Here is a 16,083-nt window from a genome sequence, read left to right on the forward strand (position 1 = left end):
TGCAAACTACTACTACGTGTTAAATACACCTGACAACCTGAAAAATGACCATAGATACTGTGGCATACTACCTGTTTTGCTTTCTCTTAACAGACAAAAGCAGGGAAAAGTCTGATAGTAAAATTGCTGTGGAGATGAAAGCTTGAATCTGTGCCAGTGATACCACACTGGCCTTCACAATAGATAATGACATAATGCAGCAGCTGTTCTGCTCAAACCGAACAGTCCAGCAGAGCTAAACTCCTACAATTTTGTTCACAACGTATATAGAATTACTATGGCTTCTATTAACCAAGATGCTCCAAGCTGGCCTGTGAAAGAAAAAACAAACTCACGTGTTAAGGCTTCCATAGATGCTGCTGCCAGTCCGGGCAGTGAACACTTTGCTCAGCATCAGCTGAGGAGGTGAGCTAAACAAAAGACAATGGACATTAAACTGGCTGTTCAAAATGTTTTAACATACTGGAGCAATAATAAACTGGACGGATCGTTTTCTTCTAAAGTACCGGCAATTAAAGTAGCGTACAGAATATAAATATATATTCATTTTTTCCACAAAGAAGTGAGCATAATGGCTTTATATACATGAACTATGGATGCTAGTTTACTTATTATGGTAGATGTAGAGACAGGCCAAGGCTTTCACACTCCTAATCCACCTAATTTGTGTTACACAGAGGAAGTGTAACATGAATGAGCATTGTGCCATCACTGCAAGGAACGTTAACCTGTACTACCATCTTACACCTTGGAATCACCAATAGAGTGATTAAAGCCACAAATCTCCACTACCTATTTCACATCACCCAAAAAAAATAATAAATCAGTATAACACAGTAGGAAAGGTAAACAAACATCTTTGAGTCAGGTTTTACAAACCAAACATTTAAGAGAGATGCATAAAGCCAATACTTTTTATTGACTTTAATTCTCTTTTGGGTCACAGGAACCCATTCACTATTGTACTGCTGTGATCCAAAGTCAGCATATAACGGGCTACTTCCCACTATATGCTGCACAGTGCCGCACCACAGCTTGGAAGGATCCCGATATGATTGTCAGGATCCACCCCACTACCTGATTGATAGCTGATTCTGTCTCTCTAGAGCCAAAGCCAGCTGTGCCCACCCCTCCCCTGTCTGTCCCTCCAATGAATGCTGGAAAAACAGAGAGAGAGGAGGAAAAATCCCTGCAGGAAGTCATGAGTGACAGTCCCCACTCTCTGCAGGGAGAGAAGCTGTGAGCTAAGTGATCAGCAGCTACATGGGTCTCTCAGCTTTCGGTTTATAGAGTCGGCATGTGACTGATGGAGAGAGAGAGAGAGGGAGGGAGAGGGAGAGGGAGAGAGGTAACTATATTCTTAAAAGTATGAGGTCGCACATTAAAACCTGTCAGCTACAGCTACTGAGTTCTGTAAACAATTTTCTTTCGAGCAGAAGAAGGCAAGGAGAAACTATAAAACATTTGAAACCAAGCCTATGACTTAACCTGGTGGGGAAAATGGCAATGCAGAATACTAATATATAATAATTTTTTATCTACCCAACTAAAATATTTTTTTCCATTTTCTATTTTGTAGTCCCGGCCATAATAAAGAAAGATAAAATAAATATTCAAAACCACCAGTCTTTTTTAAAGAAAACCTTTCCTGAAAAACATATGGAAGCTGCCACTGCCGACGTTACCTTCTGCAACTGTTACTTGATTGGCTGTAATGTTGACAATACTTTGAGTCGCTGCCTGACAAAAGCATACAGATAAGGACTTCTAATATTACTTTGACTTCTCTCATCTGCATGCTTGTTCTGATACACAGACTCAAAAAAGTACTGAAAACTAAAGGCTCGCCATAACAGCCATAATGGCAGCCCCCAAGTTTATTTTAGGAAAGGTTTACGTTCAAGTGAACCCTCAGTATACCAATTTGAATAGCTACTTCATTGTTCACCAACTGCATTCCAATTACATGATATAAACACTTCAGGGATGAATTACAAAAAGTTAACCAATTTGCAGTCATGTATTTCATAGCATACATTATAACATTTAGGAGGACATAGAGCAGTGATCCATACACTGAAAAGCAGAAACAATGTTCAGCTAAAGCACCTAATAATAATAACTCAGCTCATCAGCGATGAGTATTAAATCATTAACAATTAGATTTTAATATCTAGCTCTTTAATGCCACTTTATGTAGCAGTGTCCTATAAATTGAAAGAGTTGCATCACTAATGCAGTATATTCATTATTAGCAAATTAAAATTAGCGCAGTAGTAATGGGTTGTGGTCCACAAAGCTGAGTATGGCAAATAAACGTAACCCTAAGCTTAAGTCCAACTTCTCCCTAAGCTTAAACATTAACGTTACCTTAACGCTGAACTCCAACAGCTAAAGCTGTATTGTGTCCATCCAGCCCTGAGATCTACACAGTTCTGCTTTCCCTGTCTGGCAGAGCAGGAGATCTTATTTTGCGCTGCTTGCAGGTCTTGTCCCTCTTCCAGCCTGTGACTGGACCATAAAAAAGGAGAAGCAGAGTCTGAAGAGCTCATTACCTTGTTAGCACATGAGTACTGCAGTGCAACCGACAGGCTCTCTTTGCTGCTTCTCCTTTCCCCTGTGTGAACTGTGTTTTACAGGGATCGCAGGAGGCCGATACCTAGTAAAATTCAGGTACTCAAACTGCTTGCATTTAATGATGTAATACTGAATACAGAACTGAATTCTTTTGTGTCTTTTATATCTGTATGGAGTTCAGCTTTAACCCCCTCACCATTACCATTTGTACTATTATAACAGTAAAAAATAACCAATTCAACTGAACTGCTACCGATATATTTCACACGAGAGCTCAAACACAGAGCTGATTTTACCTAAAACATTATGCTAAAATTTTTGCATTTAATACAATTGTTCTCAGACTGGTGACATTTTTCTTGGCTATGTTTGCTAGTCTATGAAGGTACTGCTTTATGAATACATAACGGAAGAGTATACGCAATCTGGTGGTCATCTTAATGTAACCCATGGACTGGACATATCTGCATCTATGGACTCCAGTAGCCATTTTGGAAAGAACTAGGGATGCACCGATACCAGTATAGGTGGCAATACCGAATATTTGGGCTCCTACTCACCCAAAGGATCCAATACTTACCCCCGATACCGGACCTTCTGGTAAGAGGGAGATTTCCTCTGAGCGGCAGTGATGCGTGGGAACATGGAGCCGGCTTCCCGGTCAATCAGAAAGTCAGGCAGCAGGTAATGCCTTGCCGCTTGGCGTCCTGATTGCCCGGGAAGCTGGTTCCATGCTGTTTGGCTGGTGAAGCCAGCATCCCAGCCAATCAGCATTGAGCCGGCCACACAGCATGGAGCCGACTTCCCAGCCAATCAGGAAGCAGGTGGTGTGTCATTACCCGCCGCCCGCCTTTCTGATTGGCCGGGAAGCTGATTCCATGTTGTTTAGTCGGCTCGATGCGGTTTGGCTGGGAAGGCGGCTTCCCAGCCAATCAGCATCAAGACGGCCAAACAGCATGGAGTCGGCTTCCCAATCAGAAAGCAGGATGGCGGGTAATGACACGCCGCCCCGCTTCCCGATTAGCCGGCTCCATGCTAGCGAAGTAACGGTATCGGTACTAGGTATCAGCGAGTACCAAAAGATACATATCGGTTCGCGCACTCTATACTGAAAACTGGTATCTGTGGATCTCTAGAAAGGACAATCTTCTAAGTTAATCATCGTTTTTGTGCTTATTTATGAGTGTTTTCATCTAGCTTTTTTATCTGTTTTGCACGTGTTAGAATGCGTTCCAACGCCCTCACGTGAAGACACAAATTTAGCTGGCAGATTGAGAATCACTGCAGTCAATGGACAAACGCTAGTAAAAACATACACAGAAATGTGCACAGGGATTGTGTTGAGCGTTTCCTGGCATTTCCACAGAAGTGTATGGGGAAAACAGAGTTACAAACTGCCAAAAGAAGCATACTTATTTCTGCATTGTATTTTGCTGCTAGCATTTAACTGCTCGGGTGTAAATGGGGGCCATTGAAAATCATGGGATTTCTCGTGTTAGGTGTTTTAAAGCCTAGGTGTGAAGGGGGACTAACAGAAAAAATAATAGACACAAATGCCATAAGGCCTACCGTATCTGATGAATCTTTAGGGTGGAACCTTTGTAGCTCATAGCCACAGAACCAAACATCATTTCTCCAAGCATATTGGCATCCGAAGAACATCGAGATCCCTATAAATTGAAGGTGAAGTAGTACAGGTTTTTTTTACATTTCACAAAAGTACTATAGCAAGCTGTGTTATACAAATAAATTGTATTTTTGCAACCTAGCATTCCTCAAGTCTAAACACTTCTTAAATATGTTATTTTTTCTTGATCACTCTCTACTTCCTACTTACGTTCTACCCTCTAAATTTGGAAGGTATTAAAGTGACACTAAACTCAGGAGTTCCAGTACCATAACTATTAACAAAATGTATCTTATTTGTGTATCACAGGGCTGTATCTTATTTGTGTATCCCTCAGCTGTAGATCCTCAAATCATCTCTGAACTGGTGCTGACACTGTTCTTCCTTCTGGAGGGTGGCTACTTTTATTCCCCATGGTCCCTGTGTGTGTTGTAAAGTAGCCACCACTGCAAAATCACTCCAGTGATGGACTACAATCTCACATTTAATTAACTAATTTGTATTGAGATTGTAGTCTGTCACGGGAGTGAGCTTGAAGCAGTGGCTACTTTACAGGACAGTGTCAGCACCAATTCAGAGATGATTTGAGGATCTACAGCTGAGTAATACACAAATAAGATACATTTTTGTTAATAGTTACGGTACTTGAATGCATTTTTAAGGTTTAACTGCTAAATTTATTACCACTTTAAACTTTATGATCATATATCATTTGTGGTAGAATAGCTTGTCCTTGATGGACATTTTTCAGGAATTGTAGACACACCTGATTCTTTGTGTAGATGTGTTGTCCAATGCCAAATAAGCAGAATTTAATCAAGCAAACACATAGCATTTAACAGAACACTTTACTGATCCAAATACAGTGAATACAATGTAATTGACTGTTACGAACTACTGCACTGAGCAAATCACTGAGTTTACACTTCCTTCTAACTAATAAACATGGTAGCCCGACATCTTGATTGGTTACAGTTAAGGTTTCTTTCTCCCCACAACACAAATACATAAAGAATAAGCAAATTAGCAGAGCTTCCAGCCACTACTTGATATGCAACAAATGACATGTTTACTGCCTTGGGCTAACTAGAAAAAACTGTACAGATTGATTGTGGTTTGCAAATCACCACTCACACGTCGTATTACAATATTAACTCACAGTCTGCTTTAGGCCACAAGCGCATGGCCGTAAAACAAAAAAAAGAAACCCTGAATGCACTACAGTGTTTCACGGTTCACGGGTCAAAACGCAGGGGTATTGTGAGTAAAAATGCACTGCGTTCAGATTTGTAACATACAAAATATCAAAAAGAGTGCATAAATCTTATGCATGTATGTGCGTAAATAGATTCTAAACAAGAAAATTACATTGGAAACAGAACAGGAGGAATTTTACATATGCGTGTTTAGGCTTCTAAAACTAAAATTGTAGAACAGGAGGAATTTTACATATGCGTGTTTAGGCTTCTAAAACTAAAATTGTAATAATTCTACTGATCATTCACGACAGAACTTTTTGGCCAGAAAAAACTTGGGTATATGATTGGTATATTTCTTAAGGTGTGCATGTAGCCTCATGCTGTTTACTGTTCTGCCTATGCTCATTAAATTCACAGTAACAATCTCAAGAGTAGAGAGTAAAGGAAAACTGGTATAACTGGAAGATTTTCTAAAATTCTATACATATGCAGTAAAGACATAAATTTGAACATATTAAATCCAGAAGCCATCAGCCAGAGACACAACACATGCCCTCTGTATAAAGCTGATGAAAAAGAGCATGAAGGTGATGCACACACCAATCAACCAATCAGGTTAGAGAACATAAGACCAAAAAGGTGCCCAGACACTGCTCGATTCTCGTACGAGAATCGTGGGAAATCCCGCGATCATACAAGAATCGAGCAGTGTGAACGAAGACGTGCGACCGTTTCTACTGTACAGTCGCACGTCTTTTGTCTAAGGAGCACGCTAGAAAACCAGCCGAAAATCGTACAATTTTCGGGTGGTTTGAACGGTGCTCGGGAGACAAATGCCGAACGGGCCGGTGTGCGCATGCGCACACTGCCCGTTCAGCATTGCGGTCATCGGAAGCCCGCCCCTCAGGGGGGCGGGCTTGCGATGATCGAGAGTACGATCTGCCTGTCCAAGATGGGGAGATCGTACGTTTTTTTAATCACTTTACAACCATCGCAAGACTAAGGTCTTGCGATGGTTGTACAGTGTATGGCCACCTTAACAGGGTTATTCACAAAAAGGCGAAGGGTTTGGAGAAGGCAGGAGAAGTGAACAATCTAGGCCAAAGTAGCAGATTTGGAAAAATTCTCCAATTCAGCTCACTTTCCAGTTAAGCTATTTTGTCCTAGATTGTTCACTTCTCCTGCCTTCCCCAAACTCTTCACCCTTTTGTGAATAACCCTGTAAATGTCTGAATTGACACCACAGACTGGTTTTGCTTTGTCCAGTTTTTTTTATATAGTACTAAAATGTCCATTATATGTGCCATCCTAACACATTTTCCAACAATTGTCAGAACAACAGACATATAACACAACATATTTCAGTATGTTCCATACTTTCATTTATAAAAGAGAATGACAGGCTACTGCTGAGATCTGGAGCAATTAGAAATAATGCAAACCAATTAAATAAGGAAGAATGTAAAATGTGGATATTAACATATTTAGCATGCTGCCACCAATTACTCCAAAATCAACATTTGCTTCTCATTTCTTTATATCTCATACAATTTCTGTTACGCAAAACAATACACACAGGCTGAATGTAAACTGATCAATAATGCTCATCTCTTTTGTTTACAATTCATAGCTAGGACAGTATATACATATTAAAGTGACTGTCATTAAAAAAGTATGGGGGCTGCTATTGATGGTTCCTTCTGAAAGTGCTCTGAAAGTGCTTGGTTGCCTGGCAAGCACTTTTGAGTAATAGACCTGCCACAATCAATCAGTTGGCTGCCAAGAATTGCAAACCCCGTCACATACATTTGCGAACCGACAGGCAGCCTGACTTGTGCCTAATCTTGTTGCTAAATTGCTTAATACATGCACTCCATATGACCAAACACCAGTTCATACATGAGATACTGCATCTGTTGCACCTTTTCCATCTGACCATAGAAAATCTGCAGATAATTGTAAAGTGTATGGCCAGCTCTACACTGTAGTAATAGAGAGACAGACTGTTCTCATTTAGCGGTAATTAGTCACAAAGCAAAAAGGCTGTTTGAAGGCTTTGATGGATGCAGCCGCCATTCGTTGACTCGTGCAACACATTGCAGTCCCAGAGCAGTAAATAAGTTTCACTGGTATGCAGCACATGAGTCTGGGAAAAATGTTGTTACAGATCGGATCATCTTCCTAAAAACGGCACAATAACCAATCACCAGCTTTATTTAAAATAACACAAACCTGAATTATTACCACGAGATAGCTTTGGGGGTTACTATTTTAGGGACGCTGTAATAAGATGCCTGTGATCTCTGTGAGTTCGCTTGACGGGAAGAATATTTATCTGCGTCAGATGACTGCCTTCTCCTCTGGCCAAAATCCCTTCTCTTATGTAAAATGTAACTCAAGCCAAGTGAGGAGATCCCAAACCAAGAGCCAGAGGAACAACTCAGCATTTAACAGTCACATGTGCTTGTAATTTTAACTCCTTGCTTGCTGTAAGCTTGAAAATACCAAATATACTTGGAAAGCCTGCCAAAGTCAGCCTCCCATTGTTGATAATGAGTGTCATACTAATGCTTGAAGGTACAGCTTGTTTAACAACATTCAAACTGTAAACCCCCTCCCCCCCAAAAAAACAAATCTGCTAAAACGTATATCCATCTGGAGTCCTCTCCCTCCTAAAATCACCTCCTCCTTACCATGGGTTTCTTATGACATTTGCACTGACAGCCAGATTATAGCTAACATACGGCAACTTAGTATACAGATATGTCTGTGAAGATTCTCATTTATCAAGGTCATGATATAGCTAGTACGTAGTTAGTCACATTTAACTGGACTTGTTCTGTAATGCTGAAGATGTTTTATAGCCTCCCCAGGCCACTTCTTCAACTCTGATGAGTGTCAGGAAAATACACAGCACTTATAACCACTCAGGTAACACATACACCTTAAATCAATTAACTTATAAAAGGCAAATGTTGATAGTCCAAACTGGGTGCTATTGGAACTTTGCAACAACGGGATGAGACGGTAACAACAACAACAACAACAACGTGACTAAAGAGCTAGAACACACACACACACACACATCTCAGGAGTGTTTTAAAAGTTTGCGGCTACCCAGACTGGGCTTTTGTTAAACATCCACAAGGTCAAGCAAAAACACAGGACCATCAATCAGAGGGGAGAATCAGAACACGCTGAGAAATATAGTCATCCCATATATAGCTGGAGTGTTGAAATAACTCAGAAGGATCTTTAACATTGCATCCTTGTGTTTTTGACTGCGCAATACACTAACACAGAAGCTTGTACAGCCAAAGACCCAACACCCAAACACAAGCAAAGTGACTTGTGTTGCGAGGTATGAAAGACCTGCAAATGGGGGGGGGGATAAAACAACCTCAATAAAACACATGGACCAACATAGGACAAATTCTACAGGTCAAGACAGATATTCTCCTGTACCCTGGAAAAGGGACATTCTTTCGAAGACAGGAATGTGCACATTTTGGACAGAGGACAACTGGTTTGCACGAAAGCTGCCATTTGCATCAACCATCCCTGAACAGTGGTGGGGACCTTCCCACATATATATTTGTTTTAACATCTCCACTCCAATGTTTTCATAATTCAAACCTTCAACCATTTCATTCTAAGATTTAACACCTATAGAGTCTTCCGGACACCAAAGATGGGATTATGTAACTAGAACAGGTTGGTTCCACAACTTTCACATCTCCATTCTTGCACAATATTTCTAGAGATCTCCCTTTTATATAGCAAATCTCCACTTTTCGTGTTCAGGTCCCCTTTAAAGGGCAACAGATTCCTTTCCTTGGTGATAACTTTTTATAAGGGAGCCTTACGTTATTGTAATTATTCATGAGGTTATATATTATATATTAAACCGTACCATTTATACCAAGGTTTTATTGCTGCTTGAAGAACAAAATGAGCTACCTGGTATTTGGGGCATTGTTCTTTTGTGTCAGAAGCCAGAGAGTTAGCTGAACTATCTAAAGAAGTAGAGCTGTCTCCTCCCGGTCTGAGCTGGCAACACTTCCCGAACACCCGCACTGGAGCATCACTCACAAGTTTCTGTGGAAACAGAATGGAAAAACAAATGTTATTGTCACACTTCTGAAGATCTTTGCACAGAATGAAACAAGATATGCAAACATTTTCATCTTCCAGAGCCAACTACAGACCAGTATACACTAGCTCTATAGAGGCCTAAGCAGCTGCATAACTATTTTCTAGCATGGTCTCGTGCCTCTTGTATCTCCTGATCTCAAACATATTTATAGTATTAAATGGAGGAGGATGAGCATTAGGGGTTTCATCACATGATGTGTTAGCAACAGGGACAATGGGAGATATTTATAAATCTTACTGTCTAATCATAACAATAAAAACAAACAAACACACATGATTAAAATCCAACACTTGATTATGAATCTATACAAAAAAAAAAAAATAGGCAAATAAAAATCCAGCGGCATTGCTTCTGTAACTGGACTTACTAAACGACCAAAAACCATACCATAAAAACTATGCAATGCTAATGTAATGCTACATTATGCTATAATATAAATATACTAAAATGTAAATACAACTTCAGGGAAGATTCAACAGCAAATTAGTAAAGCTGCAACAAAATAATTAAAGTTATATCAGGGGGCAAAAAAATCAACACTTATTATTGAATAACCCTAATTGTGACAGGTTCTCATTAAGAAACTTGTAACATTAGAACCGTTTTAACATATCTGTTAACAAGAGACTGTGAGGGCATTTTTGGACTGTCAATCATATGTCTGGTCACTTTGCCAGCTTCTGTATCCATGTGGAATGCCACATTTCAGGGCTTGTTCACACCAGATGCAGTTGTGATGCAGTCCGTTCACTTTGACAGCGACATCAAAATCGCGTAAAAAATGCTTTCCAATGGGATTTCTGGTGCTCTGTTCACACCAGTGCAGTCAGTTCCGATGCAGTCAGAAAAAATCCTGCGTGCCACATATTAGCTACACCTGATCGGAATAGAAAACATAAAAAATGCATGCAAACGCACTGAACTGCACCAGAAAGCCCATTTTGAGCTAAAAAAAAAAAAAAAGCACCAAAATCACGTAAAAACACGGTAAAACGCATCACACAAGCAGCTGCTCAGATGCACGCATTTCTGATGCAGTTATGGTGTGAACTAGCCCTCAAGTATGAACCTGGTACCAGGCTGCAGAACTATCTGCTACATTCCATGTCATTGCTGCCTATCAAAGAGCAATCCTATTTTTCATCCATTCCCTTCATGGCTGCTCGGCAATAAATTGACGCATGTACACTGTAAAACTTGCAATCTTCAGTGGCATTTTTCTACTCAATCCACATATCTGGATGGAAATTCCAGTTGTACGATAACCTTGTCAATTTTTGTATGCCTTCATTGTGTGATTGGATCCCTTGATTCATATTTAGACATGAGGCATGTAGACCACAGATTTTGCCATACTCCTGTTGATCACTGTGCTTCCCAGTGGACACATATATGGCTCCCCTTAGACTTTGTAAGCTTCAACTTGGCAATATAAAATCTAAATCTACAGTAAGGTAGCTACCAGCCTGTTAAATACATGAATGGTGATGCTCAAATAATCTGACATTTCACATAATATTTTTGTTCTTTCAAGGAAACGCCAACACTATTTAGCTCACACTTCACCCACATAGCCAGCATCTATTTCTGGAACCTATCAGAATACTGAATAATGTTTCTGAAGCTGGCATAGGCCAAGAAACCCTGTCCACTATGGGCATGTTTAGTTGTGAGCGGTAGTCTCATATTTTGGTGCTAGGTATCGGTGTTTGTTTTTAACACATTTTTTGGTCACTCAATATAATCCGATACTGTAGAACATTTTATGACTTGTAAAAAATAGAATGCTTCCACATGGTCAATACAAAGCATAAGGTTCTGACAGTCTAGCATGAACAAATCAACAAAAGGAAGCCTTGCCAAATAATACTTTCATAGCAAAAATTTGCCCATTCCAGAACAGGCAAGGTTGGAGATGTAAAATGGAAGCTAGTTAGAACAATGTATATTTAGGCCAATAGGGAGGGCACACATCACAACAGCAATAAGGGGTTGGGGCAAATTTGCACAGCAATGGGATGGGGTGCATCACTGTGGTGATGGGATGGAGTGAGGGACCACAAACACACGGTACGGAAGGTGTCATTCATTCACCCACTGGATGCTTAATCTACTCTTCCTACTCCTGCCCCTCATACATGGTGAACCTTCTGCTCACAACCAATGTGGTCTAGCTGAGTGGAGGCTTTGTCTTGCTTTCCTATGGAGGATTTCAGGTAGGCATGGTAGCGACAGCATGAGGGTGTTGGAAAACACAGTGGTGAGAAGGGGGCATAATACATGGTTGTGAGAGCAGTGAAGGGGATCTTTGCAGGCAGGCTTGGGGAGGGGGTAATTCAACCACGATTGCTCATTTAAACTGAACAAACCTATAACCAACTAAGATAATGCTCCTCTTATATTTTCATTATGAACATTCAAACTGAAACTAAGGAAGGAAACAAAAACACATTTTAATTTCCTGTGTGTGGTCATTTAGATTTCTTGTAGCCTCCTTCTCACAAATGGCTCACATGAAAGGCTGACACTCATACAGCCTATTGTCAAAAGGAGTGTCCAAAATTGTCTGCCTCCAATCCTGTTCATTTCACTGCTTTTTGTCCCCAACTTGCTACATAATACAGTTTAGAATAAAGGACACTCCAGTTTAATAAATACGTTGTTAAAATGTAAAAACCTCTAAAAGTGAAAAACCTTATAGATTTTCTAATATTACCCATGCAAAGTATCTTTGTTTCCCAATGTTTAGTACATGTTACTCAGCTGGATGATGAACTGTGTGTGTTGTATAATTAGCTGTGATTGTGGGACAGGTGGTGGCTATTCAATGCTACAAAGTCTGGACACCACTTGGCTTCAGATCTGAGGATTAAATACCCAAACACTGCAAAGTTTATTTATTTCCAAGTCCTTTGAATTCCACATAAAGTTTATTTTATAGGATGGTATGCTAAATATGGCTGTGGCACCGCCAGCCAATAACAAGTCATAAATCGTCCACTAGCAATTGTCTGCAGGGAACCAACTTGTGAGCAGCTTGCCGACAATGGCTGTAAACAGAAAATGAATCTAATATTCAGAAATATTACTGAATGAGAGTTGTAACTGAAAGTCAACACCCTATATTTGGATAACAATTGACATAGCAAATTAGGTGGTGGACAAATACAGCAAAGTAAAAACACTGATCAAGTATTTTTAAAAATTGTCATCAAGGCCTCATTCACACTGCCCTACAATACGCGGCGTCTATGCGCATACGCGAGCATAGTCCCATATGCAGCATATGCAAATAAATGGCTCCATACACATAGCTGCTTATGGAGCCGTATATTTGTGTAGCGCAAAAATGGAATGGAACCGAGATGCGTCCGGGCAGCGTATTTCTGCATATTTTACGCGTACACGCACATACAGTTCATTCAAATTTCTATTTTGAATGATGCATTCTGGGATTGCATATAGAGCACGCATATACGCAATATACGATTTTGCTCTTGCCTGGTGTGCGAATGAGGCCTAAGTATGAACCTTGTACTTAAAAGAAAGTTGTCATGAGAGACGTATAGAGGTTGCCATTAGTAAATTTCGTAAATGTTGGTTCCCTGGCATTTAAAAAAAAGTAACCCTGCATTAGACGTGATGATGTCAGCAGGGCTTAAACTGCCCTAGCAGAGGGGGAGAAGAGGCTGCAGAGACTAGTCTAGCAACCAGGTGGTATTGAGAATCAGTATCACTGGAAGACTGGAAGAAAAAAAAATGCCCAGCACATTGTGTACGGGCCCCGAGTTCTCTCTTTCTCATCCTATTTTAGTCGTTTTCATTTACAAGGACCCAAATTTGGCTTATGAATCAGATGTGGGCAACAGTAAAATAAAAATATGCGCTGCTTAAATGGTGATAAATGAAGCCTTCACTTTTCAGTGCAGTGTGAGGCTGATTTCCAGCTAGGAGAGGAATTTAATACAGTGTAATGAGAAATCCAGGATAGCTGTTATGACATTCGCTCATCTCACATGCACATGTATGACTCATATTCTCATGTGACTCCACAAATCAATGTACATTCCTACGCTCCAAAACACAGCCACATCCTTGTGGAATATTTGGATGGATGCCCATCAAAGTCTATTTGGTTTCTATACTTTCCTTTTAAAGTGAACAGATTACTTTAACTTATGTTCTCCTTATTCCTGCAGCTCAGTTTGGCTGCCTGGAGTGAACAGAGGATATGTACATCCAACCCAAAGTGGCAATGAAGATGTTCGAGTAGCCAAACCAGAGCCGTCGTGTGTTAGGAAGGGGAGTATCATGTGCTCCATACCTGGAAGTTCCAAATTCTTGAACCCGGATGTCGCATTGAATGATGTAGACTAGGAAGGGAAAGCACATAAGAGATGGTGGTGGTGGGGCCCCAATTGAGGTATATGTCCAGGAAAAAATATTATTTAGATTAGGATAAAGTGAGGAAGGATTAGGACTACTGTTTTATTTTTACTGCCATCTTTGGGTTCCATTCGAAGAATTTACCCTCACTCACTCCCACAGTGACAATGGTTACACAAAACAGGAAGTGAAAGAAAATTTACAACAGGGACACATGACAGCAATAACACAAGTCAGGGGTTCTACCCTTTACCTCAGGGGTAGCAAACCTCCGGCCCTCCAGCTGTGGTGGAACTACATATCCCATGAGGCATTGCAAGATTCTCACAGCCACAGATATGACTCCCGAAGAGAGATGCATCATGGGATTTGTAGTTTCACCACAGCTGGAGGGCCGGAGGTTTGCTACCACTGCTTTACCTGCTCTAAGAAAAGGAAAAAAAAATATGTTTTTTCTTCTCCGTGTTGCGGTTGAACGTTTTTCCTCGCTTCCTCCCTGGTGGAGCCTTGTCACCCATACAGTAAGTGAAGGTAATTCTAATGAAGCCCTCAATAGCAGTAATAAACTACTTCACCCAAAACCAAAAGGTTTTAGCTGTTAAATGTTTCCTGCGTGGGTGGCCAAAACATTTTAAGCATGTTTTATCCAAAAACTACAAAAGGCTATCCTAGAATTTTGACACAGATGTGAAACATTTTATTTTCGCAGAAGATGCGAGTACTTTTAGAGAGATACCTTTTCACAGAACACTTTCTTTGTTGGTTTTATTTTTTTCTGCTCCATTTAGGAACAGAATTTTGAATAAAAAAAGAAATAGCTCCTGTACCTATTTACACATAAATACAGCATACAATCTTATTAGTAATTAGCAGTGGTGAGCCACCCAACTGCTCACACACAGGGTGACACACACAGGATAAACAGGGTGGAGCCTGAGAGACGCAGTCATATGATCGCTGTGCAGCCTCGTGAACTAAAACTGCAATTTATCTCTTGACCTGACAAACAAAATTCTGGCTATGCTCAGCAAGCATGTGACAGACACCACACTGATTCTGCTGGCTACTAGAAACCTGCACACACTCCAGATCACAAACAACGTCTTCACAGTGACAACATGACTATTGCACAAGAAGTTTTTTGTAACTCAGACCATGTGAATTGCAGTAGCAAAGCTGTCAGAAGTGGTTAGCCAAGTATGTACGAGGGAGTGTGGGGAAATCTGGAGTCTTTTTTCATGAAAATTAAATATAGTTTAGGCAATTCGAAGGTTATGGAAGCAGCTTTTATTCAATGTCCTTGATAATAGATGCTATGCCTTAAATTCAAATAAAATAACAGCAATGTTCCCTTATAATGGTCACAAAAACTGCAATTATCATACATTTCCACGCAGATTTCAGTCACAAAAACAACAGATGAGTGCAACTTCCCACCAATAGTTTCTAAAAATGGAGTAAAATTGCCTTATCATTAGAGGAAGGTAGCTTTTATCCCTTTCATTGTTTTTGCAATTGAAAACTGCTAAAAATATGGGACCATTCACTAGGTGATGATCTCCAAGCCTAAAAATTAAAGTGGAGCTGTCTGGAGCAGTGACTTGACAAGAGCCAGTAACACAAAGAGCAATGTCACAAAGGGAATTCCAACTTAAACACCCGTACCCAGAGATAGAGATATATACTTTATATAAATTATTTAGTGAGGTACAGCAAGATCTTGCCAAGGTCACAAGGTGTGATGTGTCACTATACAGACAAGTGCAGCAAGCACATAGCAGCACCTCCCCGAAGCCATACGATCCTTAGTGTGGAATAGCTGAATCCTGCAGGGCAGCAGTCAGCATATTCAGGATACCACCTGTCAGCGACTTCCAAGCTACAAATCATAGTTAAAATGTACAACTCTGGCAATCTGTGCTGACTAGTATCTACACCTTTCTGCTGACTGAGTTCTACAGACAAAATTTTTAATACCCAAGGCCAACAGTTTGGTCGCAATTGAACTATTTGCATTATGTCTTTGTGAGAATTAAAAGATGAGCACATGTATAAAATCTGCCACTTTGCCCATTGAGAGCAAAGTGTCAGGTTCTCTGACACAGAGCACCTTTACCACCAATGATATATACCTTCCC

The 16,083-nt window shown here is 40.3% G+C and overlaps 1 protein-coding gene across 1 annotated transcript in view; it reads right to left on the bottom strand.

Moving 5' to 3' along the window:
- The window catches only part of FNIP1 (folliculin interacting protein 1), a 90,843-nt gene that overhangs the window by 38,038 nt on the left and 36,722 nt on the right, over window positions 1-16,083 (bottom strand). Inside the window, exons 3-5 of the mRNA XM_018552689.1 lie at window positions 9,364-9,501; window positions 4,147-4,247; window positions 336-410 (exon numbers count right to left, since the gene is read on the bottom strand). Coding sequence (XP_018408191.1) covers window positions 336-410; window positions 4,147-4,247; window positions 9,364-9,501 — 314 coding nt within the window. The remainder of the gene's footprint in view (window positions 1-335; window positions 411-4,146; window positions 4,248-9,363; window positions 9,502-16,083) is intronic.

This window comes from Nanorana parkeri, unplaced genomic scaffold (assembly GCF_000935625.1).
Source record: "Nanorana parkeri isolate BGI_ZX_2015 unplaced genomic scaffold, ASM93562v1 scaffold95, whole genome shotgun sequence".
NCBI lineage: Eukaryota > Metazoa > Chordata > Amphibia > Anura > Dicroglossidae > Nanorana > Nanorana parkeri.